This window comes from Rousettus aegyptiacus, unplaced genomic scaffold (genome assembly GCF_014176215.1).
Source record: "Rousettus aegyptiacus isolate mRouAeg1 unplaced genomic scaffold, mRouAeg1.p scaffold_m13_p_4, whole genome shotgun sequence".
NCBI lineage: Eukaryota > Metazoa > Chordata > Mammalia > Chiroptera > Pteropodidae > Rousettus > Rousettus aegyptiacus.
The window spans coordinates 61,208,146-61,235,087 of record NW_023416307.1 but is presented as its reverse complement, the minus strand read 5'-3'; the positions used below and the strand labels follow the sequence as shown (position 1 = coordinate 61,235,087).

General features: G+C 35.8%; 2 protein-coding genes across 7 annotated transcripts in view; one reads left to right on the top strand and one right to left on the bottom strand.

The window, feature by feature from the left end:
• Positions 1-7,485, bottom strand: part of ATG3 (autophagy related 3) — a 28,347-nt gene extending 20,862 nt beyond the window's left edge. The window contains exons 1-3 of the mRNA XM_016150706.2: positions 6,998-7,485; positions 4,257-4,298; positions 491-540 (exon numbers count right to left, since the gene is read on the bottom strand). Of these exons, the coding sequence (XP_016006192.1) occupies positions 491-540; positions 4,257-4,298; positions 6,998-7,069 (164 nt within the window). The 5' untranslated portion in view covers positions 7,070-7,485. The remainder of the gene's footprint in view (positions 1-490; positions 541-4,256; positions 4,299-6,997) is intronic.
• An 87-nt stretch (positions 7,486-7,572) lies between these two features.
• Positions 7,573-26,335, top strand: SLC35A5 (solute carrier family 35 member A5). Of its 6 annotated transcripts, none has more exons than XM_016150704.2 (7): positions 7,573-7,809; positions 8,582-8,728; positions 12,539-12,637; positions 13,870-14,003; positions 16,551-16,618; positions 22,743-23,523; positions 24,871-26,335. In XM_016150704.2, the coding sequence occupies exons 2-7, from the start codon at positions 8,599-8,601 to the stop codon at positions 24,937-24,939; spliced, it is 1,281 nt and encodes a 426-aa protein (XP_016006190.2). In that variant the 5' UTR covers positions 7,573-7,809; positions 8,582-8,598; the 3' UTR covers positions 24,940-26,335. The 6 variants fall into 6 exon arrangements, with proteins under 6 accessions (XP_016006190.2, XP_016006191.2, XP_036075770.1 ...); XM_016150705.2 differs by having other exon boundaries at positions 7,573-7,866; XM_036219877.1 differs by lacking the exon at positions 7,573-7,809 and adding an exon at positions 7,877-7,984 and having other exon boundaries at positions 22,902-23,523.
• The last annotated feature ends 607 nt before the right edge of the window (positions 26,336-26,942 follow it).

Below are 26,942 nucleotides of genomic sequence, written 5' to 3'. Positions count from 1 at the left end.
GATGACCTGTTATTTTTGTCCCTAGTTTTAGGGCTTCTCTTCAGCCAGATCTCAGGCTACTCCACGTACTGGCTGCTCTGCAGTTTCACTGTAACTTTGAAGTGGTTGCGAAAGAAGATACGCACAGCCTCTACCTTCTATGCCATCTTGACTAGTCCTCTCCAAATTTATAAACTCCTGAACATTTTTTTAAAGATTCATTACAAGATTAGACCTAGACACCATAAAAGAAATACTAGTAAAGGAACATGTCATTTATCTCAAAAACTTACATCTTTTGTGCTAACATTGCAAAACAAAATAGGTATAACAACTCACATTTCCTCTTTTATTTTTGAGGATCACTAGGGAAACGTTTAATAGAAAAATCTACTAGAAAAGACTTAGACTGGTCGTTCTAATTTTTATGACCTAACCTATTTCGCAAACTGCCATAATTCTTAAGTTATACCTTATCTTAATTTACTATTCTTCACTCAAGGTTACTTACCATTGCCATGTTGGACAGTGGTGGACTAAATGATCTCCAGCTGCCACAAACTATTCAGGATTTACAAGGAATATGAAAAAAGAGAAAAAAAAATTGAATACCACTGAATGTAAAGTGGCAAAATATCAAAGCGATCATCCTATGTAACCGTGATACTCAATAATTAAAACATGAACAGCACAAAATCTGCTCTACCTGTCTGAAAATTTTTTATTATTATTAAAATTGCTAAATTTTTAACATCCATAAAAATTCAAATTGGGGAGCACTGAGATCTTGCTCCCCACATCATCAGTTTTGGCTCAAATAAACTCTTATAAAAACTCTCCAAAAAAAATTCAAATTAATTTTAGAAGAAAAAAACATTGAGTGTTACTTTGTAATTCATTTTTTAGCACTGGATTAAATAATACCAAATGCATACAAATCATGAAATGAATAAAGTTGACACTTTAGGATCTAAAATATCAAAAATCATTTTGTGGATAAATAAACTATAGAGAGATTCCTGCTAGTGGTTGAAAACTCAATGACGATCTGAAAAAATTACTAAATAGATACATGTCTATTTTGTAAGAACAATTTATTACATCACATTTCTTCCTTTTTTAAAATTTAGGTAACAGCCAATTTTGAAAGCTTTTAAACACTCTTAAAAAATATTAACAAGAGTTAGAAATGTAGAGCCAAACAATGAGGGGAAAGTTAGCTGCTTTTAGATTGACTCAGAAAACACAAAGAGAATCAAGAAACTGAATCCCTTGGGCTAATCTTGGACATTCTGGGAAGATTGAACATTGTTCAAGTCTTGTTTTGTTTTCATAAATAAAAAACATACTCAGGAGGAAAGAGTTTCCCCTTTTGAGAATTTCCATTATACGTGACGTAATCTTACTGCAGGACAGAAATCCTGCTTACTCTTAAGAGTAGAAAATAAAAATCCGTTATGTGTAACTGCCATGTCCCAACTCAAGCAATATGCACACATTCTTTCCTGATTACTTTTATTTCACAACACCTCTAACTTAAAATGATGTATTGTCCATGGGTTTAACAGCAAAAAAAAAAAAAAAAAAAAAATTTCTACAAACAAAAAAAAATTTAATTTTTTAATGTCTTTCTGAGAAAAGTATGTCTATCTATAATACTGTATTTTAATTTGAAAGAGTAAGACTATAAAATGAATATTCTGAGTAAATTCTTTTAAAAAGATACATTAACAAGATAATATTTAGCAGTGTGGTCCCAATGGCAAACGTTTCTCTTCTTTTATCTCATCTTTACACATCTTTCTGTTCTTTTATTTCAATGAATCTTTATTATTAAACTGATTAGGTAAAAACAAAATCCCGAATAAAAACATTTTGAGTCACTATAATCATATGTTACATTTAACTCTGGCTATCAGGAACTAATTCATCACCATCAAAAGAGTATTAATTTAACAAAATGCAAGCAAAACAAAGAATTAAAAATTTAAAAATTCTTTAATGATGTAGCCTTATGGTCACAAGACTCTAATATTTTTTATTTCATGGTACCTCTGGAGGTAGCATCTATTAAAATAATAAAAATACTAAAAAGTAATGAAAACTATAAACGAACACAATATTGCACTGATAACACATGTGTACATCTTCCCTCATTAGCAGTGACCATTACTATATGTTTCATATACTCAAGTGAAATAAAATATAAGGCAGACTCAAATTTCTAAATTCTCGATATTTTTTGCAGTAGCTTCTCTTATTAAATATTATATAATATTGAATAACCCCAACAAGATAGAATCAATATTAATGTTTTGGTGAGCAACATTATTCCCTCCATTACTAATAGTCAAGTCATACACATGTTGTACATTAAAGTATTTTAAGTCAGACAATACTATTCTAGATAATGCCTGCCTCTCTTTTTAAACACAATACTCCCACACCTCTCACTAGAAACAAAAAGATAGCTAAAGACTGATAGCCAGAAGCCTAGAAACAGTAATAGGAAACAAAAAACTCAGTATTCATCTAAAGCAAATTGTCTTCTCATTTTCCTCCTCTAGACTCAGTCTAATCTAACTCAAGTCGTGTAATTGTGTTGTATCCCAATCCAGCATTATGTGGCTGGGACCCAGCTGGGCTAGTGATGCCTTGCATTTTTTTTAAAAAGGGCAAATTCATTAACTACTTCATCATACAATTAAATGTAACAACTATCATTCTAGGACTAGCAGTTGTTTTAAAATAGCTTAATTTTATATAATGATCACAGATATGGATCTCTAACTCCATCTATTTACTAATTAGTCATCTTCACATAGAAGAGATAAAGCCAAAGAGCCCAAAAAGAGCCCCGTACTTTCATTCCTGCTCTTGATTTCAGATATTTAATTTCAACAGCCATATCTATGTTTCACCTTTGTTTGACAAGAATATTATGATCCTTAAGATCAAAACTTAGTTTTATTTGGCATTCAAGATATGATGAAAGTATGTGGCTTTTGGGGCTCTTTGGCTTTATCTCTTCTATGTGAAGATGACTAATTAATAAATAGATGGAATTAGAGATCCATATTTAAGGTCTTAAACTTAGGTATCATGCCTAAAGTAGAATGGGTCCTTCAGAGGATGTCTAGTCAAAACCCCTCATTTTGTAGATGAGGAAACATGAGGCCTGTGCCTAGATAACTTAATTGATTTGGAAGTCAGAACAGGAGAAATTAAGAGAGATGGTTCTATAAGGCAGGTCTCCTAGGTTCTTTCCACACCACCATACATATTCACTAAAAGATAAAAGATAGCTACAGCTCACCGTTCTTAGAACTTACAAAGGTTTGGGACTGAAGAGATTCCATCACAATTAAAAAGTAAAAGATCAGTTAATTCTCTGGCTTGAGATCTTAGAATTTACAATAGTCAGATCATATAACAAGGTTCATTTCAAAATGTTTTTCTCAAAACAATGAGTAAAGTTCTATTGTCCGTGAGTAGTACTTTTAATGAGTTAAAGATGAAGCTTAATAAATTTGTTGTAATTTATTAAGACTACAAAATAAAAGTCTGAAGCGACCATAACTCATTACCGGAGTCTAAAAGGAATTTTAGACTAGTATTTATTTCTCTAAGGACAAAAAAATAAACTATCTAAAGGAAAGAAAACTTTTATTATTTGGTGCTCAAGTAAAATTATTCCTCAAAACATTATTCTACATTAAAAGTTCAATAAAACTCACTGGCCTATAAAATAGCTTTTAGTTTCAGCATTAAGCAGATTCAACAATACTTGGCTAGTAGAAAACGTGAAAAAAATGGTGGAAAAACAATCAGTGGTAAGTAGGTATAAATAAAATAGTTAAGCTAAATACTGAGAGAAAACTTAATATCCGGGCAGTCAGCCAGTTTCCAAATGGAAAGCCATGATAACTCGTTTGCTGAGATGAAGGCAAGACAGAATGAACACCACGGTCTACTGCTCAGTTCAATATAATACAATTGAGTGAAGAATAAGTGCATAGGAATCTTTTCCATTCCCTCTAATACCCTCACTTCTAAATAAAAAGGAACTACAAAGAAATATGAGAAGTAGAAAATCAAGAGGGAAGTTACATATTCTGTTCCATGGGAAGTAAGAATTTCTATAAAATTGCTAATGCAGTCAACAGAATCTATTTTTACGCAACTCGAGATTAAAGATTTTTTCTTTAAAAGCAAAAAGGCATCCAGTTAAATATAACTGTAAAATATAATAGCTTCAGAATATCTTCAACACTTACCTCTTCTGGGGTGATAACACCTGTTTCCTTAAACTTTGATTCCTAAAGAAAGGAAAAAGAGTAAAAGTATCATATTATCTTTCACTTTCAATTCAAAAATATTTGCGAGCAACTATTTGCCTAGCAACCTCCTAGGTAATGAAACACATACAAAAATGAGACTATATCAATGGAAGCTGACCTCAAGGAATATAGAAGTCTAATGGAGGAAACTGATGTGAAAATAATTACAATACAATAATTTTGTAAAATGACAAAAATCTTTATTTTATAGAACAGTGAAAATGTCTTAAAGATATTTAGACATCTTACAGTTCAGCCAACATCTCATTAATATTGAGTAATATTAGAAACCAAATCTATAAGTCATAAATCATTACTTGATTGGATACTTTCCTATTAATTGATCAATTGATATTTTCCCATTATTCTCATCTCCACCGATGTACTAATACAATATTCTCTAAAGCAAAGATGTTATTTACCAAATTTTTCTAAATTTTTAAGTTATATGTAAAATTTTATGGCAGAATCTGAAAAAAAAATGCAAAGATTCATTTATAAACATTATTCATTCAACAAATATTTGCCAAATAACTACTATGTGCCAGGCTCCATTTGAGTTAATGGGGCTATAGGAGTGAATAAAACAGAGCAGACTCATCTTTGTCCTCTTAAGAACTTTAAACTGGAGAGAAGGGGAAAAAAAACAAATGGTAATGAATGCCAGGAAGAAAAATGAGGCACAGAGAAAACTGGTCAGGGGTGGAGGGAGAGAGATGGCTATTCAAAATAGGATGGTAAGAGAACAAAGACTTCACTGATAGGTGACTACTGAACAGAGACCTTAGGATAGGGTCCACAAGAGTGTCTGGGAGAAGAGCATTTCACACAGACAGAAGAAAAATGCAAAAAGCCAGAGCAAGAGAGTGCTTGATGGAGTAACAAATAGGTCAGACTGGCTTAAGCAAAACTGAGCAAGGGATAGAGTAGTAGATGAGATAGGGACCTCTCCAATCAAACAGAGGCTTGAAGATCTTTGTAAAGACTTTGGCTTTTACTCTACCTATGTCTTCCAAATCATGATTTTTTCTTAAATTTTACTTGCTGGGAGAAATCATTATTTCTTTCCCAAGGATTTAAGTTTTTTTTTCATCTTCCCATGTCTGGTAGGAGACTATAAGGATTCCCTCCTTAAATCAATAGTTTGCACAGGGAGGGGCAAGAGGGAGTCATTAATTATGCTTTCCTTACTACCAAAAATACATACTGGCAAGTACATACTCACAAGCTAACACTTCTTTGTCAGTTTAGTGAACAAGTAGAACGATTTCTCAAAACATAATTCTAAGTTATAAATTCAATAAAACACAACTGGCTAATAAAATAGCAGTTCTATATTTAACTTGGGAGGTCTTTTTCTCTTGCTCCTCTCTCCCTGAAACGAAAAAGTTTAAACAATCATGCATTATTTAAATGCCATATATCTATGTAGACAGTTTTCTAAAAAGATGGCATGATATGCAAAAGAATCATTTGAATCAAATGTCAAAATTTTCAATTGACTGAATGATCTTAATTGAGATGGTTTTCCCAGTAAACAAATACAAGCACAGCAAGTTGAAAATTCTAATTTACAGACTTTCCAGACTTTATTTTAAGTTGGACCAACAAAGCATTTTAAATTCAGTCTTAGAAAGAAATGAATATAAAAAATATACAAAACGAAAATTTCTCTTTGTCATGGAAAGAGAACAAAGTCAAACTGTGCACTATTTTCACAGCATACTAGAATTCTTGAATAAAGAGAATCAACTATTCCAAGGATATTTCGTCCTCACACTAAGATTTGTAAAATTTTAATTGAAAGCTTAAAAAACAAAAACCACCAAGCAAGGACTCACTACTCAAGATCATTGCTCACTGTTCAGAAAGAAAAAGTAAAGTTACAGTAATAAAAAACTTAGTGTAAAGGAACTGTAAAATAACTTAAATGCATTTCTGGAAATTTATCTTTGAAAATAGGAGTCACTGTTGTAATAGCTAATGTGTCGATTTTTACTTTAAAAATGCTGTATTATTGCCAATGTAAAAAACATATGTACCTAGGAGGGCCAAGCTGCTCCTTATTATCATTTAAATCCAAGATTAACAACCAGTTTCAGCTCTTTTAAAAACTGGGAAAGGGAGGTTTTGCCTGTTAGCTGGGTTCAAAGGTTCTTAAAGGTAGTGATGTTGCAAATTTCACTTTGTTCCTCTGAAATTTAACTAAACTTGGATTACAACTATTTCAGTCACAATTTACTATTTCAAACTCCTAATTATAAGAAACTATGAGATTTGGAAGAAAAAAATGACATGTCATTTTCGTACCGAACTCTGATTTCTTTTTAAGATAAGCCAAATACTTGTCTAAAAAGTTCAAAAGACTACCAACGTTAGGATTTAACGTTGTCAAACCCACTTAGCTGCGGACCACCTTCCAATCCCACGTACCCAGGAGTGCGCTCTGACGGGTGTGGGGTGACAGGAGTACGCACAGAGCGTGGCTCCAAGTTTACCTAAAGAGCAGGAAAGCCCTAGGTAAGACCACAGGTTGAGGTTGCACCTTTTCTTATATCCCACCCTTCCTACACCTTTCCCCGCCCAGAGAATACGGTGACTCCCCCGACGGCCGATCCTTGGTCCCTGCAGAGTTGAGCGTGTACCTGACAGCCCGTGGCAAGCCTGGCCCTGCTTACCTTGAGGACCGGGGTCAGGTACTCAGCTACTTCCAGTGCCTTTCCCTTCACTGTGTTAATCACATTCTGCATCCTGGGGCCGGAGTAGGGGCCGGCCCCGTGACGGGGCGGGAACGGCAGCCGGGACAGTGACCAGGAGTCAGAAAATGTCCTCGCTGCCGCCGACTCGCATGGGCACCCGGCCGGCAACACCCGAGGGGACGGGACGCGACGGGACGGACGGGACGAGGGGGAGGGGCAGCCGGCGCCGCGCGCGCGAGACTAGGGCGCGCGCTCCTCGCGTCCCAGGCGGCGCGCGGTGCACCGGGCCCAGCTGTCACTTGGCCGCGAGGAAGGGCGGTGGGGCCGAAGCGTGTGTTGGGGGATAAGAGCGGGCGCAACTCCTCGCCCTCGGGGGCCGTCTTCTCCCAGTTGCTTCACTTGTACCCTTCCGGCTTCCCCTTCTCTCACTCTCTCGCCGTAGCTCCGTCGCCACCTGGGCCTCACGTGACACAGGACTCTTCCCGACACGTGACGCGAAAGAGGCTGGGCTGGGGCGGAATCAGGCCGCTTCTCCCCGCCCTCCCGAAGCCTACACTGAGCGCGCCTGCGCAATGGACTCCAGTCGACTCGTTATTATGCTTTTTGTTTCGGAATAGGTGGCTCGGGGGCAGGGGTTTTTTTTTCTCTTTCTCTCCCATAGCTTCCCCGTCTATGAACCCTGAAAGCTCCTGCTGCTGCTGCTGCTGTTGCTGCTGTTACTAAATCAGACAGTTACTGATTCAACTCTAGGATGTGCGTCCTTCCACTAAAAGCCCTCCGGCAGGACTGAGGTAACCGCGCCTGGCGGACCAACAAGTGCGCGTGCGTATGAGGGGTGGGCGCGCCAGGTGAGTTCTGTAGTGCGCATGTGTGAGGAGAAGGCCTTTTTCTCTGGCGGTCGAGGGAAACCTGCTCTCAATGGTGTAGGAGTGGTGTCTCTGGCCCCTTTACGTTGCGCCCAATCGGGTATGTTATGTTGGTATTTCAAGTTCATCACACCAATCCCCCATGCTCTGTGCACTCTCCCTACACTGGGAGACTGGGCAAGTTGCTTACCCGGCCTAGAATTAAGTGTCCTCAGCGTATCAAAAGAGGGCCTTAGAGTCATTGATTTCTAAGTTCTCTTCTGCTTCTAACAGTAGTTAAGCATAAATTAACAGCAGTGTAATGAAAACTTTCCAAGTAAGCTCTTTTTTCTCAAAGAGAAGAGCTGCGGCCGAGGAAAGAAAGAAAAGTCTGAAATTCTCTTATTCTAAAGCAAAGTTGCTAATAGAAATGGAAATTAAATGCATTTTTGCAGAATTCTGCAGTCTCAAAGTGTCATTTACTTACTTGCTATACTTCTAATCTGGCCCTTGCCTTTTCTGTCTCCTATCAAATTTTGAGTCTTTTTCATTTCCTTTCTCCATAGTTTCTCTCGTGCTCCTCAACTTTCTTGGGTTCGATAATAGCCATAGCCAGACGTTTAAAAAATTTGTTTTTCTGTCGTTCACAAATCAGTGGTATTTGCATTATGCTTAATCTGCCAGCAGAGTCACTCAAAAATTTATTATTCTATTTAAGGCAATTGGAAAACTGGAATGGAAAGAAAGTGCTGTGGTCATCCCATGTTATGCTCCTTGTCAACAATGTATACATTCTTGCTAGGGGCCATATTCATTGCTTTAAGCTCAAGTCGAATCCTGTTGGTAAAATATTCAGCCAATGAAGGTAAGTTAAGACTTGGAATATGGATGGAGCACTTCCATCTGATCACACATTATCTCTCCTGTCTTTGGTTCTCTTGTGTACAAAATGGGGTGATACCCTTTTAAGCACACTGCTTCACGTGAATGATAAAGAATGTTTAAATTTGATTCTTTAATTTTTCATTCCTTAGCAAGAAAAATGTTTGATGCTGAGTAGAATTTGGGTCAGTCAAGTACAGGATCCAATCCTTTACTGACTTGCTTTAATCAACAAGTGGTTCTGGATCCATAGCAATATGTATAATTATAATTTATTTTGAAATAAACAGGAGGATATATCTGTTTGTTCACTTGGCATTTCTGACGAGGTACTATATTAATTACTATATCAGTGGACAGTAGCTTTGATAAATGTGTGCTCAAGAAATTATTTTTTTAATATAAGAATTTGTATTTAAAGAGTTTAATTTCATAAAACTGTCTTGAGACCCTTTCACTAGTTATGAGGACACATAAAATTATGACATCATGATTTTTAATGGTATGCTTGGGAAGTCAGGTGTGTATGTAAGTCTCTACTTCACTTATGAGTTATCTGCCAGGTACTAGGCTAAGTATTAGTAGGGGTTCATAGTGCGTAAGACATAGATCTTGTCTCAAGAACTCACAGTTTATTAGGAGAGATATACATGTAAGTACATCCTGAAAATACAGTGCAATAAATGCAGTTATATACCAAAGATGCAGAGATCAGAGTAGACAGTGGTATATTCTGTCTGGGAGAGGATGATGTGGAGTGCAAATGGGTAAGGGAACACTTCCCTAATCACTTCCATGATAAGATGACAGTTGATCCACAAGAATACAAATCAGTCAGAGGTATTCAAAACAGAGGCAACAGCCTATAAAAATGAACAGATGCATAAAAAGGAATGGATTGTGAGAACATGTAGTTCAGAATTACCGAGCAAAATCTTTAAGGATTCGGGAGGCAGGGTGAGGTGGGGAGGAATGCTTGACCAGAGAGAGAAGGAATGATCAGATAGTTAAGGACTTCATATGCTATGCTAAGGATCCGGGCCTATTATCTAAGCCCTAGAGTCTGGGGGATTAGGAATAATTGAAGGATATAAACAGCAAGGTAAAATGAGAAAGGCACATGGTAGCTGGATAGAGGATGTGCTAAAGAAGAAGAGATTGGAAGCAAGGAAATTGCAAATTTAGGGGTTATTGCAAATTCAAACCCACAGATTATAAAGACTAACCAAGATTTTGGAAGTAGGAACAAAAAAAGAGAAAACAGATTCAAAAAATATTCTAAATATAGAAAAGACAGGACTTGGAGAATATATCGAACACAGAGGTTAAAAGAGATGAAATATTGGATAACTCATTTTTCCAGTTTGGAGTATTAAGTGGATCAACGATGTTCTCAGCTGAGATGGAGACTATTAAGAAGAAGAGCAGAATTCAGAGAAATTACAGAATTTTAGCTATGTACCTTCCATTAGGCCAGGAGCTGTGTACTTGTTCATTGCAGTATCCTGCAATGTCTAGCACATCACACATGTGAAGGCACTGCAAATTAAGTGAATAAATAGGAGGTAGTTATTCATATGCATGTGTTTAGTGAGCATGAAATGTTCCAGAGTACAGATTTAGAGACATTAATATTGACATTTAATACTCTAGGAGCAGAGGGCTCATTCAGGGTGAGCATGCAAAATGAGGAAATGGAGCCAAGGACAAAACTCTAAGGAATGCCAACATTGAACAGGCATCCTAACACTCAGAAGGATGTTAAGAAGGAATTGTTAGAACTAAATGCACATGACTCATAGAAGGGAAAGAATATGTTTGAAGACTGAAAGAGAATTGCAACATGAAAAAGATTAAAACATTCCCTTTGGAATTAATGATTAGAAGATATTTGGTAATCTCAGAAAGTAGGTAGTTTGAGTACAGTGGAGGAATCAGAAGTGAGATTACTTGGGGACAAGACCTGAATGAAGAGTGGGCAAAATGGAGATAATGAATGTTGACACTGTTTTAGAGAAAGGAGAAAGTATGGTAGTTGGAGGGATAGGATCTTATATAGTGTTTTGCTTTTCAGATGGGTGAGTTTTGAGCATATTATAGGCCAAGGAGAGGAAGCCAGTTAATAGAAGAATAAAGGAGATGCTGAAGCCAGAGGAATTACTGATTAGAACAAAGTCCCTGAAGAGAAGGGAAGATTTTAAAGGGGTGAATGTCTGAATAGTGAGGCCATGGCCCCTTTCTTTGGGACTAACAGGAAATCAGTAAGGATAAATGTAATATAGATAAGGTATGTGAGTATGGGCAGAAGGTGAGTGGAGAGAGGTTTCACATGATACTGAAACACAATTTGGGATCAACCATGAGAGAAATACAAGAAAAAATAATAATAATAAAGCAAGAATGAGTTAAAGAGCACTGATGAGGATTTAAGAGTTGTAATCTGAAGCCTCCACCCCAACCTCATTCTTGTGGGTGCATGTTCGCTCTCATGTGTATCATGATAGAGATCAATGTGAAGTATTTTAGAGGATAATAGGGTGTGATTTCAGTCTAGCTTTGAGCTCAGAAAAAGGAGGAGGGAAAAGTTTAACAGGCAAATAACTAAATTCAGGTTCACATTGATTAAGTGCCTACTAAAAGCAGAACATCGTTAACTGCCAGGTATACAAAGATGACTAAAATGGTCTTTTTCTCATAAGGAGCTTACATTCTCAGGGTAAGATACACACATAAAAAATAACTAATGCAATGTGAGAGGTACTATTATAGAGATTGACAGGTGGTGCTACAGGATCAGAAGATGAATAAAGATTGAGAAGATCAGGGAAACAGAAAAGAGGAAGAAAGGGTATTCTGGGGCGAAAGAATGTCGAGTTGGTGTTTTTCCTCTGTGCTTGGTCAGTTTGGATTTTTAATATGATGACCAAGGGAAATAAGCAAATGTTTACAAAAGAGGGGAAAATACATTTCTCAAAATAGGACCTAATAAAGTTGATGTTTGTCCTTGGCAAAATTAATAGAGCAAGTTGGTTGTAAACATGGGGAAAAGGCAAAGGTAACAGCTAAGACCAAGGCATGCTAACCAAACCTCATTTCCTAAAAATTAGATTGACTTTTAAGTTAGGACATAGCTTTCCAATTCATCAATGAGTTCTGAATGTGTAAGAAAATTTTCTCTGTGCCCTAGAAGTAGCCAGAGGCCTGGACAAGTTGCTTCTTGCCTCAAACAGCTTACTTCTTTTACCCCAATGTAGTGTGTGTCCCACAGTGCCAAACAAATATTGTTATCTATGTATGCCATGATATGATAAAGGAAAACTCTGAGTTAAGGAAATATCGCTGTGTACCTTGATTTTAGTAAGGCCAACAAGTCTCTCAAGAGGAACCATGAGTTAGGTAATAATGTAGCCAGGTAACTTCATAGCCATTTGAGGAGTCAGGCCCTGAATGTTAATTAATAGTCTATTTAGAAGGCAGTCTTTCATGCCATGCCACAAAGCTTTCATTGCCCAGATCCCTAGCCAACTCAATGTATTTTTCAGCAACTTGGATGAAAACCTGAGAGGCATATTTATCAAATGCAAGTATAATAAAATGCCATATAGGGTAGGGATAGATAATATATTAGGTGAATTGATTAAAAAATCCAAAAGAGCAGAGCCAGCTAGATGAAATTTAATATAATCAGTATTAAAAATTGGATTTTAAGTTTAAAAACAACTCTAAATTATTAACTGTATATAAGCATTATATGGAACAAAATTTATAGTTAAACATTTCTGTTACATTTCAGAGAATAAATATGATTATCTTCCCACTACTGTGAATGTGTGCTCAGAACTGGTGAAGCTAGTTTTCTGTGTGCTTGTGTCATTCTGGGTTATAAAGAAAGGTGAGTCTTGAAACTTATTACAAATTACAGGATCGAAAAATTTTAGAACTGCCAGGAACATTTTATATCATTTAGTCTAGCACACATTTTATATATGAGGATGCCAAAATACAAACATAAGTATGATTATCCATGTTTTGCAGGTGGAGAAACAGCTCAAAGAACAAGTGTTATGCACTGCTGGCTAAGAGTGACAGAGCTAGGACTCCAACCCACGTTTCCTAGTGTCCTGTCCATTGCTCTACCCCATGGCTTGTTCCTGTGACGGGTCACACAATGAGTTAGTTTTTATTCAAAGTCAGAACTTTTTACATTACTCCTGTCTGACTTATTATGTAGCATATTGCAAAGCAGTCCCCTGGTCCTCCAAGAGTGCAGTCTGGTGCATTGGAGTCAGAGAGACTGTACTCTGGAGCATATTATTTTAACTTTTCTGAGCTTCCTACCTCAAATCTAAAATATCTACCATTTTGTGGCTCTTAATATGTATTAATTCTATACATCAGTTTTTCAGTTATTGAGCCTTAGCTCTCTACAACTTTGATCAGCTTTCCCATATGAGGTTAAACATACCAAAAGGTTTTAATGTGTGCAGAGTTTCCAGTTAGTGGACTAATATGAAATACATGTGTTATTTAGAGGGCTTAAACTTAAATCATTTTATATATTTTCATCTTCTTTATATAATACCTTCCTAAATTTTTGGAACTCTAGAAACGGGACAATAACTCATACTAGGATTAGTAAAAGTTAATTTTCTCTACTTCCCTACATACACATTTTTATCTACTATCTCTCTTTCTTGATTCCCCACCCTCCCCCCGCCCCAGGGGAAAAAAATTCCAGCATGAATGCTTGATTTTTTCTACTTAATTTAATTTATTAATCTCTCACTTGGCTTTATGCTCTCACAATACTAAGAGAAACCACACTTGTATCCTGAGTTGCCTTAAGCGATATTTCTACCTCAAGTGAATTAACAGGAATTAGGAGAATCAGTAATCCTAAAGTGTTGTTGATTGTCAGTGATGAAGAACAATGGTGGGTTGAAGAAAGGCAATAATGAAACCCTGTATTGCCTGTGATTTCTTAAGGCTAATAGTCACTTAGGAAAGCAAGTTCTAAAAAGCCTCTTTTAAAAAATTGTGTCAAATTAGATATAATTTACTGTCTCTAAAAATGTGGGCATTCTCATCAAGATCATTTATTTATTGCTGTATTTCTTTCTTTAGAAAATCATCAAAGTAGAAACTTGAGATGTGCTTCCTGGAGGGAATTCTCTAATTTCATGAAGTGGTCCATTCCAGCCTTTCTTTATTTCCTGGATAATTTGATTGTCTTCTATGTTCTTTCCTATCTTCAGCCTGTAAGTAAATATGACAAAGAAGATAGCATTGGAAAAACACAGAGAAATGAATTTTAGAGTGAATCTTTTTTTTTTTCCTTAATCATTTTCCTTGTCATTGTTAGTTTCTCATTGCCCTCACTGGCCTTCGTGAGGTTTGACCAGCATCACCTGTGTATTGACTTAACCAATCTGCTTGCCAGATTCTCTCACTGTTAAAGATTACTCTCTTAAACTGTGCTGACTATTCTGTGGGAGTTCTTCCCCGGGCCAGTGAATCTGGGACCATCTCTTTGTAATCTTAATTAATCTGCTTGTTTTCTGAGCCATCCTGTGGTCACCAGCCTCTAATATTAATCTCAGCTTCCAGGACCTCCAAGAAGATTGAACTCAGAAAATTATATACTCCTGCACCACTCTTTCATAACCTGCTGTAATGTAGTTTATATGTATATGTATGATTTTTTTTTCTGTTAGTCCAGTCATTTAACCAAGTATTTTAAGGGCAGTATCTTCGTAACTCTAAATGCTACCTATAACTGATACTTCTAGGAATAGATCTCATTTCTCTCGGCATCCTCCATGCCAGTTTAGAGAATCATTATAATCAGAATTAAAATTCGCTCTTCAGCTCGTACCTATTACTCGGTATGGGTCACGTGTCTATTTTCCCCTAATATTTTACAAAATAAAGGATTCTGTTGCCATTGGTGCCAAAATGTGTCATAAGTTTCTTTAAAGAAGATATTCAGGCACTTTGATCATAAATAGGCTTTTTATTGGCACTAGTCCTCTAAGTGAAGCCTCTTAAATATAGCCAAATCAGTTTACGAATGGGACACAAAGGAGGGATTAATAGAGCACTGTAGTAAAAAACCAGGATTTCGAATCTCTTGCACAATTTAGAAGCTATGTAACTAGGCAAGCCCCAACTGCTCTAAGAGTTGGTTGATCAACTGCGAAATAGAATAAGGTTACCATACCAGCTCTAATGTAGGGACCTTGGCCAGGTGATCCCCTGAAGTTTCATTCAGCTCTGTGATTCATGTTGTTAGTAAGTGTTCATTCTACCTAAAATGTGTCCTCTCCTAAATTCTTGCCTCACTTTTTTCTTCACATCTGAGAGATCCTGTACCCAACGACATAATTATTCACAGTCAATACATATATAGTCGTGTTTTGTTCGTATCCAACAGATTAGCTCTAAATTTATTTCCCTTTCCTACATCCCTGGTGTCAAAGCAAGACTGCAACTTCCTGTTTTTTCTTCCATCTTGTTGCTTTTCTCTTCCTTCCTGATTGTTTACAACCACAGATATTACAAAATAAATGTCACGGGTTTTTCTGTGTATTGCTGTGCCCAACTCTAGTTGGAAAAAAATAAGTATATATGCATGGAAGTTTGGGGACAAAGAACTCTGGTGTTTTGTTTTTTTTATACTATTGCATGGAAAGACTTTTCAGAATTCATCAGGCTAGCAAGGCTGCTTTGTTAGATGCAGCGGCACTGCCATTATTACCACTTCTTACTAGCCACTTACTTTCCTCACCTCTTCTTACTCTTCTCCTAACTAGGGGTTCACAAACATTCATCTACAAAGGACACTGAGAAAAACCTTAAAACAATGTTTTCCATAAAAATTTAATAGAAAAACAACATTGTGTTCTTGGGATTTTTGCTAATTATTATTGGAGTTACTCTTTATTTAATTCAGCTGCATAATATCATGTGTGCTGGTTATATAAAACTTGGTACCCTTTGGGGTTTAGTCGTCTTAAAGTGACAGCAAGAAGGAAGGCAGGGTGAACTAAATCAATAGGATGCATTTTTAAAAATTATTAAAACTGTCAGATCCAATTATGGGGATCAGTGATGAAATTTCATACTTTCTAGCCAGAATGTATATACATGTTCAGATTAATACTCTTGTATGTGAAATATGAATGAATTAACAAAAACAAACCTTTATAAAATCTGGCTAATATATTTCTAGGTGTTTAGAACAATATGAATAATGAATCCAAAGGGTGTCAGATGTCAGTTTGGTAGCAAATCACTGGTATTGAGTCACTACAGTTGAACTAGGAAAATTGATTCAATTCCTGCACCAGTATGCATGTTCGAAAACCTATATCTCAATTATCTTAATGTATAAATGGGCCTAACAGAACCTGCCTTCTCTCTACCCATAGAAACAGTATTAAAAGGAAAAGGCTGTAAAGCATTTGGAGAGCTTAAAAAAGAATGCTTTATAAGCATGGTAACTATTATTTCAGACCTAAACCTTAAGAGTTTGTAAGTATTTCCAGATCTGCACATAGAGATTATTTACAAGGCATTTGCTGAATTTCAACACATTTTAAAAGCCTGTACAATAATTTGATCATATCTGCATAAATTTAACAAGAAATAAAAATGGAATTTAATCCTCTAGTGAAATAGCTGCCCTCATAACCCCTCTGGTTTTTGACCAAAAAGCTTTTTTGTCAGGTGAACCACCAAGCTGAGAGATTTCTGAGGTCAGTACTTTTATTTGGATTGTAATTGTATCTTCTCTTTCTTCCTAGGCCATGGCTGTTATCTTCTCAAATTTTAGCATTATAACAACAGCTCTTCTATTCAGGATAGTGCTGAAGTAAGTAACTTGTTGTGAAAGCATATATCATACTTTAAAATGGCACAGCCTTGTTTCAAGTGATATACCCAGAGCACTGAACCCTCCAAATCCCAAGGCCAGGATTTTATTCTTAATGGGCTTTGTGTATTGGCGAATTGCTTATCCCATCTGGAAAGTAGCTCCATTGCTAGTCTGTCTAAATCTCTATGATTCCATGTTTAAAATGTTTTTTTTCTTGGCATTTCAAAAAAAAAAAAAAAAAAAAGATAAGTGACTGAGTTGAAAGTATTTTAATTTTTAGTGCTAGATTTTCAACAAGGAATTCATGAGGTATTTTTTCCTTGCAAGATCTCGATATACTAACAGGGAACCAAGAAGTTCCTAAGATTAATATATATTTGTTATTTAGAGTTTGAGATGATAAAGAGTGGCAAATTCTTTATTAAATTCCTTGGGATAAGTACATGGTTTAAGCTCTAACTAGCAGAGAATTTACATGAGGAATAGAGTCAGAATTACAATTAATGAAAATGATAGATTTTAAACTTTTTCAAAATGCTGTCAACCAGTCTTTCCTATCTTCTAGAAGGCCTTTGAATAAAATCAACTTTTTTAGGTATATTGCCTCTGCTGCAAAACAAAGGCCAGAATATCCTAAGATGATACAGGATCTAGGCCCTTAACTCCAGTTTGATTTGTTACTTGATGATGACAATGATGATGGTGGTGGTGGTGGTGGTGGTGGTGGTGGTGGTGGTGGTGATGGCGATGATGAAGAAAATAAAATTAACTTCTTGTTATATTTGTTGTGATTTCTTTTAATTTTATGTTCAATTTCTTGTTTCTCAATGTACTCTGTCATAGCATGTTTTTTCATGATTTATGTGTATAGGATGAATTGGTTGGTACGTAGGCACTCAGTAAATATTTGCTGAATTCATGATGTCTTCAATATATAAATTACAGGAAATTCTTAAAAGGTTTTCTTTTACCCTGAGGAAACATTCAATTTAATGGTTGATGTAAGAGATGGGGAAAAAATGCACATTACATATCATGTTACAGTACAATGAAATTTGCTTTTGTGTCATATTCTTTATTTTATTTATGAATTAGGAAAATAGTTCAACTAGCAAGTTACAAAATGCTATTCCAAAAATGCTTTGAAGTCTAAAGTCAACATTACATTTATTTAATAGGATAAAAAGTTGGATTCTGAGAAAATATATGTAAGCAATAAAATTTTATATTGATTCCTGTGATAATGTTTGAAATGCACTGCCATAAAGAACAGAAGTTGGCTCTGGCACATAATAAAATCTTCAATATTTAATAAGGGAACAAAGGTCTCAAAAACATGCTTTTTTAAAATGAAAATTTTTTTCCTTTGAAATGACAGTTATGACTACATATGGTATACTCGTTATTACATAATATATTTATTATGTATGATGTCAAAATTACACCAGTTTAAAACTGATTTTACCAAAGAGAAGATATAAAATATATTGTGTGACTCAAAGTTGGCCAGTAGTTTGACTAAAGAGCATGAAGCATGGCTCTGAGGCTGAGGAGAGGGGCCACTTGGAAAGGTCCTACCTACCCAGGACTGGTTCGGCTACTCTGTATTCTAATATCATAACTGCTCTGTAGGCAAAGGGAGGTTCTCGGCCAGGCAGTAATGAAAAAACACTAAGGACTCCTCAGTGCCAAGCACTTTCTTCCCTATTTTGACTTGACCCCATGTTGACCCATGAGGCAATGTAGTTATTGCCCTTTCATCAATAGAGTTGTTCCAAGCTGAGTCTGTTCTTGGAGCCCAGAACCACTAAGCATTTTGCCGCATTTGGGTGGCTCCCTTTGACTATATAGGAGGGAGTGTATGGAGTGGATGTGGCTGGGGGCAGAGCAACCAATTTGAAATAATCTGCCCCTTTTCCATCAGAGATTACTACCACCTTGGGCAAAGGTGACCCTGTTAAACTGTTAAGCATTTAACAATTAAGAAAGGCAATGCTCTATATAACCAAATCCAAATCTGTACTGTAAACTTTACATGTTTGCTTTTAATACGATTAGTTATAATATTGATTTTATTATTGCTAATTTTAATTATAGCATTGGTAAAAACTAAAGTTCAAAAATTTTTTTTACAAGTTTTACCTCAATATTCAGACCAATAATATTGATTCTTAGACATGTTTGCTTTGTGGTTACTGTCTCTCCGTTTTGACTCCTTGGAAGCTAATTATATTAAAGAAACAATAAAAATACTCTACTTTTTTATTTCCATAAGCACTGACTTAGCTCCCAGATTGGTTTTAATTTAACTAATTCACAGGTCAACACTGAAGCTAGTCTAAATAGTAGAGCTAAAATATGATAATCTAATCCTGTCCTATAAAAATGACTTTTAAGTACTATTATTATTACATTTCCAAATCAACCATGTTCTCTCTTGATTTTTTTTTTTTTGTTGGTAATGTATGTTGTCTCCCCCCACTCCATTTAATCTACTCTTGTGAACCTTTTGTCCTTGGCAATAAAATTTTGACCTAAAAGTGGCAGCTTGAGTTCTATCACATATTCTTAATTTCTTTGCCATAAATAACTCATTTGTCATTTGGAACATTATAGCTCTTATACTTGACTATAGCAGAGCATCAAATATCCTTCCCATACAGATAAAGAATATAAGACTACACAGGTAGGAAAAAAATGTCTAGTGACTAATGCAAGAATTACTTGGAAGAATTCGAAAGTGGGAAAAGGATAAATATCACTATCCCAAAATTTTTTTGTCTTTTCTAGAGAAACCGCATGTGAATGTATAGATTTGTTCTTTGAAATATTGACACTGGTTCCAAGTAGAAACTGGTGGCAGGCATTATGCCTTAAGGCATTGCTGGTCTGCTCTTAAAGCTTGGCAAAGTTGTATGATCTTGTTTGCTTAGGCTTTAGGAAATAATATCAACCTGAACATTGAGATTTGAAGGCAAAAGATTACTAAGACCAGTACTTATTTTCACCTAAAGAATGTATGTGTTTCTCTGATTTCTTCAAAGAGAAGCTATGGGGAAATAATTACTGAAAAACACATTTTGAAGCATGCTGGTGTTTTGGAAGGTATGGTAGTTAAGTTACTCTCTAAACCAGCAAAAAAAATGAAAGTACCATTCAGTAGTACAAGCTTTTCTCCAAAATCATTTGTTCACTTTCTGCAATTTCCCATTATTAATCTGCCCCTGGTCACTCTCTCTGCACTACTAAGATTTGTGTTATGTACCATTTTTTGAAAAAAATTACATTTTTACACTTTGCCTTGGTTTGCTTTGGTTTGCCTTGGTTTGCAACCATCAAATATGATAGAGAAGCTCTTATCAGACACAATTTAGACCTAATTGTTAAGTTACTAGGAAAACTCAAAGTGGGAAATCATTAAAAAAAATATGTATTTTAAACAGTTTCACTTAAGATATATAAATGTCCATTCTTTTTGCTAAAAAGCTAAGACTTTTCCTTTAAATATGTATAGGGTTTGCTGATTGGAATTCTTTGGCTTCTTTTTTCTAGACTCTATATTCATTATACGTCATTTGTGATTTATGGTTTCAGTTTCTTTAAAATGGAGCAAGTCTTTTAAAATACCTTTAAAGTAGATTCTTCTAGAGTTTTATTCATTTCCTAGTCATAAAATAAGTTCACCTATACCTAATTAGAAGGCAGTTTTTTATCTTGTGAGTGATTTATTTGCCTTTAATTTTCCTAAAGCATTCAACTTAGTTTTCATAAAGACAGCAATCCTATCTTTCACTCATAATTTATCATTTAATAATTATTAAAATATATCATTACAGAATTGAGGTCACCTGGCAAAAGCACATTTAGGAGCGAAGACTTTTTGTGAGCAGACAGTCCACTTGGGCGCAGAGGGCCTCAGGTAGAGTAGCCTTCTAGCTGCACGTGTTCTGAATGACTTACTAAGGCAGTGGAGGGATCAGTTAAGTGACTTTCTACTGTCGTATCCACTAAACTGACGTGCAAACTCTTCCATGCACTGTCAGTGATTTGTAAGTGCAGCTCTTCAGCTGACTTTACAGGATAATTTACTAAGCTTTATTTTCTTTGCTGAAAATCTACTGTTTTCAGCCCAATCCTTAAGAATTTTTACCTTCCCAAGAACATTACCTTGAATGAGTAATTATTTGCAGTAAGTACTATTTGGCTTGTTTGGGGCTTTGTTGCCTTGGATTCTTTTTTCCCAATGTCACTATTAGTGGAAATTCTATGACCATCAGAATTGAAAACTTATAAAGGAACTATACAGATCATTGCTTCATTTGTCTTGATATACAATAACTGTTTATATAATGATTTTTATAAATTAAACACCCATTTTTCATCTGACTTTTTTGTTTCCTGAATTCAGTTTGCTTTCTACCACTCAGCACACTAACTGCACCTTCAGAAATGTATGTGACTAAGTCAGTTTCTGGCTTCATATCATAGGTCTATGCTAGCGCCATCACTAAGTGCTAGCTCTGGTTATTTGAGAGAAAACACACAAGAAGACATGATAGTCTACACGGGTATACTGCTATCTAGACTGGTTTTTGCATTTAGCAGTTTTATAGCTTGAAGCTCAATGGAAGCATTGGTGAAATCAGACACATATCCTATACATATATATGCATTATGAGAACTCTTAATTACTTAAGAGATGCATTTGTCCAAAAGGAAGACATACAAAACCATGACTCAGGTCCCTTCCTTGCTCTTTCATAAATGCATGACCTTCAAGAAGTCAGTTACCCACTCCGAACACTGTTTCCTCCCCTAGAACTGGAATCGCTTGACCCATAGTAGGTGCTCAATAAATGCTCGCAAATTCTTGTCACTTCTATTTCTCACTCGTTTCTTTACACTTCTGCCTTTGTTTATGTTATTTTCTCTCCCACCCCATGTCCCTCTCTATTCGTTTGACTAATTGAGCCTCAGACTTGAAGATATTGTTCTCCCTAGAGGCCTCCTTCTGTACCCCAGCCTGAGTCAGTTACTGCTTTTACCTAAGTCAATGTTGTACATTCGTGCTGCTCTTGCATAGATTATTCCCTCTGCCTGGATATATCACCACCTTCCTTTTCACGTGGCAAACTTAAGTTTATTTTTATCTTTCAGCTCATGTCATTTCTTCTTCGAAACAATACCTGATTCATTTTATAGATTCAAGTGTTCTTTCTTCAGTGTACCCCAATTGTTGCATGTGTCCCTTGTCACACATTATATTGTCATCATTTAGTTTCATGGCTTTTTCTCTGTTCAAGTATAAATTCCTTAAGGGTGGAGATCATGTCCTTATCTCCCCAGAGTGCCTGGCACATTATAACTGCTTATTAAATGTCTGTAGAGCTGAATGAATCCCCCAAAGAAGGGAAAATAATAGTGCATGTTTTCTATATATCACAAGTTTGTCATTAGGCAAAATAATTTAAAGCATTGTTAAAAATTTGTAAAATGAAACACTAAAAATAGTTTTTCCCTTGCCTTATCAAACAGTATTTGGCTGTAAAATGCTTTATGATTAGGTCATGGTTCTGGGAACTAGGTTCCTCCTTAAATCATTTTTGGGTCATGGATACCTTTGAAATTTGACAGAGCTTTGAGGGGTTTCCTGGAGGTGGGGGGAGGGCTGAGAATCCACCTATATAGAAGATTTGGCACACACTGCAAGGATTCAGGGATATCTGAAGTTCATCACATTCTGGTTCATAGAAACCAGGTTGAGAATGTCTGCTACAACTTACTTTATAGTGAGATAAAAAGTTATTGCTCCAAAGGTTCAAGATCTGCTCTGGAGGTAGAAAGTAGGCTTAGTTAAACCTATAGGCTAAAAGAAAACTTACAATGAGGAGAAATGACTGAATGGCATTAGGGACAATTATAAAAGTGTATAAAAGTATCAAGTTTAAGAAGCAGATACTAACATGTTTCATTTGAACTTGACTTGAGAACCCTAGCAAAAACCGGATACAGTTTATTCAATAAAGTACTCAAGTATGTGTTTGAGTTTTCAGTTATAAACAGTTGATGTGGGAGGAGGGAGAATACCAGTAGTAAAATCTTGTTTTTCATCTTTGTACAGGAGACATCTAAACTGGATACAGTGGGCTTCCCTCCTTATTCTGTTTTTATCTATTGTGTCCCTCACTGCTGGGACTGAAACTTCACAGGATAACCTGGCAGGACATGGGTTTCATCATGATGCCTTCTTCAGCCCATCTAATTCCTGCCTTCTTTTCAGAAGTGAGTGTCCCAGAAGAGAGAATTGCACAGCAAAGGAGTGGACTCTTACTGATGCTAAGTGGAACACCACAGCCAGGGTTTTCAGTCACATCCGTCTTGGCTTTGGCCATATTCTCATTATAGTCCAGTGTTTTACTTCTTCAATGGCCAATATCTATAACGAAAAGATATTGAAGGAAGGGAACCAGCTCACTGAAAGCATCTTCATACAGAACAGCAAACTCTATTTCTTTGGCATACTTTTTAATGGGCTGACTCTGGGCCTTCAGAGCAGTAACCGTGATCAGATTAAGAACTGCGGGTTCTTTTATGGCCACAATGCATTTTCAGTAGCCCTTATTTTTGTAACTGCATTCCAGGGCCTCTCAGTAGCTTTTATTCTGAAGTTCCTGGACAACATGTTCCATGTGTTGATGGCCCAGGTCACCACAGTCATCATCACAACAGTGTCTGTCCTGGTATTTGACTTTAGACCCTCCCTGGAGTATTTCTTAGAAGCTCCATCAGTTCTTCTCTCCATATTTATTTATAATGCCAGCAAGACTCAAGATAAGGAATTTTCACCTAGGCAAGAAAGGATCCAAGATCTAAGTGGCCAACTTTGGGAGCGCTCCAGTGGGGTAAGTTTGTGAGAATACTGCTTTTTGCTTGTTCTTCCCCAATTCAAAGAATTGTTGTACAAGAAAAGAAATAGGTTAGTGCTGATTTATCAAAGGAGGTATTGGATCTCTGTGACTTTTAAAAATTATTCAACAAACACTCATTGGACTCCTTAGGTGTACAAGGGTTCCTGATAATGTTGCCAGGGGTCCAAAGGTATAAATCACAGTCAAGGATTTTATGTGCTAGTCACATCAGAATATTATAGAGTCACAGCCGGAAAATGCTTCACAGGTCATCCTGTCCTGTCTGCCTAGTTTTACAAGTGAAGAAACAGACTCTAAGAGGCTAAATGCTTTACAGATTGTGAGTGAAAGAACTGGTACTAAACCCTTGAAGTCTGACTCAGTTCATTACTCTTTCCACTCCACCATAGTTGTGGAAAAAGCTTCATTCATAAGGAAAATTGATCTTCAACATTAGTAAATCTTACTAAATGTTAAGTATGAAGCCTGACTCCTTAATTTCCCCTGTGGTTATTCATAAACCACAGTGTGTCAGATAGGGGCCTTTATCTCACTAAGGTAGTTTTCAGAGGATTTCACAAGAAAACATTTTCAAGAAAAGTACTTATGCTAGTATTCTGAATAAATAGCATTCCACCAGTTGCTTGTTACTGTTTTAGGTGGATTTTTTGGTCATGTTATTAGCAAATTAGTAATGATCTCTTGGAGATTCAAGTAAGGAGTTGGATATTTGTTAAGGATGAAATAGATTCCTTTCTGTAGCTTTAAATTTAAAATTTTCATGAACACCAAATATGAAATATTTTATACAATGAACATTTTATTCTTTGAGAAAATTAATCTATTTCTTGGAGTTCATGGTGGAATTTAGTAATTTCTCTGAAGTGGTGATGCAACAGATTCTTAGGATGAAAAAAATTAGAAGCTGTGTCCTAAATGCCCTCAGCCTGAGCATAGATTCAAAAGTCCTGTATTCTCTTCCAGTTGTTTGATAATACTGCTTGTCCTGCTTTTTAGGTAAAAGAATATCAATTTAGGTAACAAGGCCTCATTGTATTTCTCCAATCTTTAGTTATTTGCCTTCAAGACCAGCAGAGGGTGCTCCTTACTTTGCTCATGTTGACTGAGATTCAAGGACTGATATGGCATTTCAGTTTTTCATGATCTCATTGTATGTCTAAAATTAACTTTCCAAGAACATATTTATTTCATTTCATTTGAACAGATTATAGTTTAATGAAATAAAATTCATGATTTATTAATAAGGTTTCTCCTTGGTAATCAGTAAAAATGCTACATTTCTAGTTTTGCTTTAATTACTGATTTCATGTTTTCTTTTAGGACGGAGAAGAACTGGAAAGACTTACCAAACCAAAGAATTCCATTGAATCAGATGAAGATACTTTCTAATTGGTAACCAAATAGTTGGCAAGTCTCACAGCCTTATTTTCACATTTTCAGCATATGTGACATTCATCCTTTGACTTTGATAAGCCAACAACATTTCCAAAGCATAACACTGTAACTGCTCCCTAAACAGTTCTATCCAAGGGTGAAAGTACCCAAAAGCTAAAAAGGTCTAAGAACTGACATAGGAATAATAGTATGGAGACTGCGTTAATGGCCCAGGACTAGATAAGTCAGTCAACAATGTATCTTCACAGATTATTTTCCTTGTCGTCCAAGGTTCCAAAAACCTTATAATCATGTTAACCGTATCCCATAAATATACAAATATAGATCAGTTTGACAGATACTCATAATTATGTAATTCTACTCTCTGTTCTAGTCTTCCCTTTTTTATTATCATAAATATTAAGAAGGTTGTGCCTTGAATTTTGAGGCCTTGGAGGTACACATTTTTTAGTTAAAAAGCAACATGACTTTCTAAAAATGGTTGAAGGACCATCTTCTTTTGCTACGACGTTGATTTGAGGTAACTTTAGTTTCTGCTGAATGTTTTGCTAAAGAAGCAATTTTTCAGAAACAAAATCTCAGAATTTTATTTTTTTAGGAATTCATAGGGAATTTGATTTTTAGTGTTATCTTTTGATGTTTTTCTATACAAATAAGCTTCAACTTAGACCAAAGTTGGTTCCCAGTCACCACAGTTATCACTTGTATTTTAAATCACTTAAATGAGCATGGTGGGTTTCTTTCTCCTCAGATTGCTCTCATTACTCTTGGATTTTTATATTTTAAAGAACTAGCAAGAAGCTATTTCATTTTATTAGCTATTACTCAGACCTTATGATAATTATATATCTTATCCTGTTCTTAAGAGTTGAGACATTATTGACAATACCAGGTTGTCAGTAAGACTAATGCCTAAGAGTTCCTTTTAAAAGGGTCATTTAGCAAACACATGACTTTTATTAAAGTATGAATAGTATTACTTTAAAAAGAGAAAGGCCAGTAATAAGCACTTTATAATAATATTGCACACTTAAGTACCTGGTATTTTTCAACATATTTTTGCATGCAGCTAATTAACTCTGAGGTGTTGAAGTCAAATGATAGATAATTTAAAAGTGAGAAAACAAGTGATTTGCTTAAGTCCATGCAGCTGGGTGGTAAAGCAAGAATTGGCTTTACCTGTCAGGCCTATATGTTTACAGAGCAGTACACTGTAAATGTGAGTTAAGGTGTCATTCTCATGCAATTGGTTCATTTCTTCTCTTCTCTCCTCTAATTTTCATACAGATGAGCATTAAATAATACTGTTATATAACCCATCTGATGTGCAGAATATTATGTCTTAGCAAAAGTTAGTGGAAATTTGTAAATAAAATAATTATTAAACGTATATCTTCTGTCGCCACTCTGTCATATGAGGTGGGATGTGGGGTACTTTTAATTTCAAAAAATGAAGTGAGAGTGAGGCAGAAATCCAAACAATTTTTAAAACATTTTCTTTCAGTAAATCTTGACTCCAGAGAATAGCAAAACTATTCACCTTATCATAGACACTCCCACCAGAGTTGTGAAACAGGAAGATTACATCACTATGGCAATTAATTTTAAAGGTAAGGAAAATCGGGTATAGGAAAACCTCACTTTTAGGAAATTAAGCATAACAGAACATTTATCGTACAGAACAGATAAAATTACAACATTCTTTGCAAAGGTATTGCCTACAGAATATATCAAATAACAGATTCCACTAGTCCATGGAGTTTGATTTTCTTATTTACAATTACTTTATTTTCACCCACCTTTTCAGAAAGCATTTTTTCCCAAAGTAGGGTTTACCTACATTAACTGACCAATAAGAGAGAAAAAGCTGTAGCTGTAGCTAACGTGGGAAGTTCTGATCTAGGTGCACTGGAGTACTTTGTGGGCACTGTTTTAAAGAGAGAATAACTAGAAGGTCTAGAAACCATATTCTATCATCTTATGTACTCTTGAAGTCA

Bases quoted from the DNA above. Each gene is read 5' to 3' on its own strand.
- SLC35A5 (XM_016150703.2), top strand. From the start codon at position 7,885: ATGTGTGAGGAGAAGGCCTTTTTCTCTGGCGGTCGAGGGAAACCTGCT. The intron at 14,004-16,550 runs GTAAGTAAATAT...CTTTCTTCCTAG, and splicing joins TTCTTTCCTATCTTCAGCCT to GCCATGGCTGTTATCTTCTC. The intron at 23,524-24,870 runs GTAAGTTTGTGA...GTTTTCTTTTAG, and splicing joins TTTGGGAGCGCTCCAGTGGG to GACGGAGAAGAACTGGAAAG.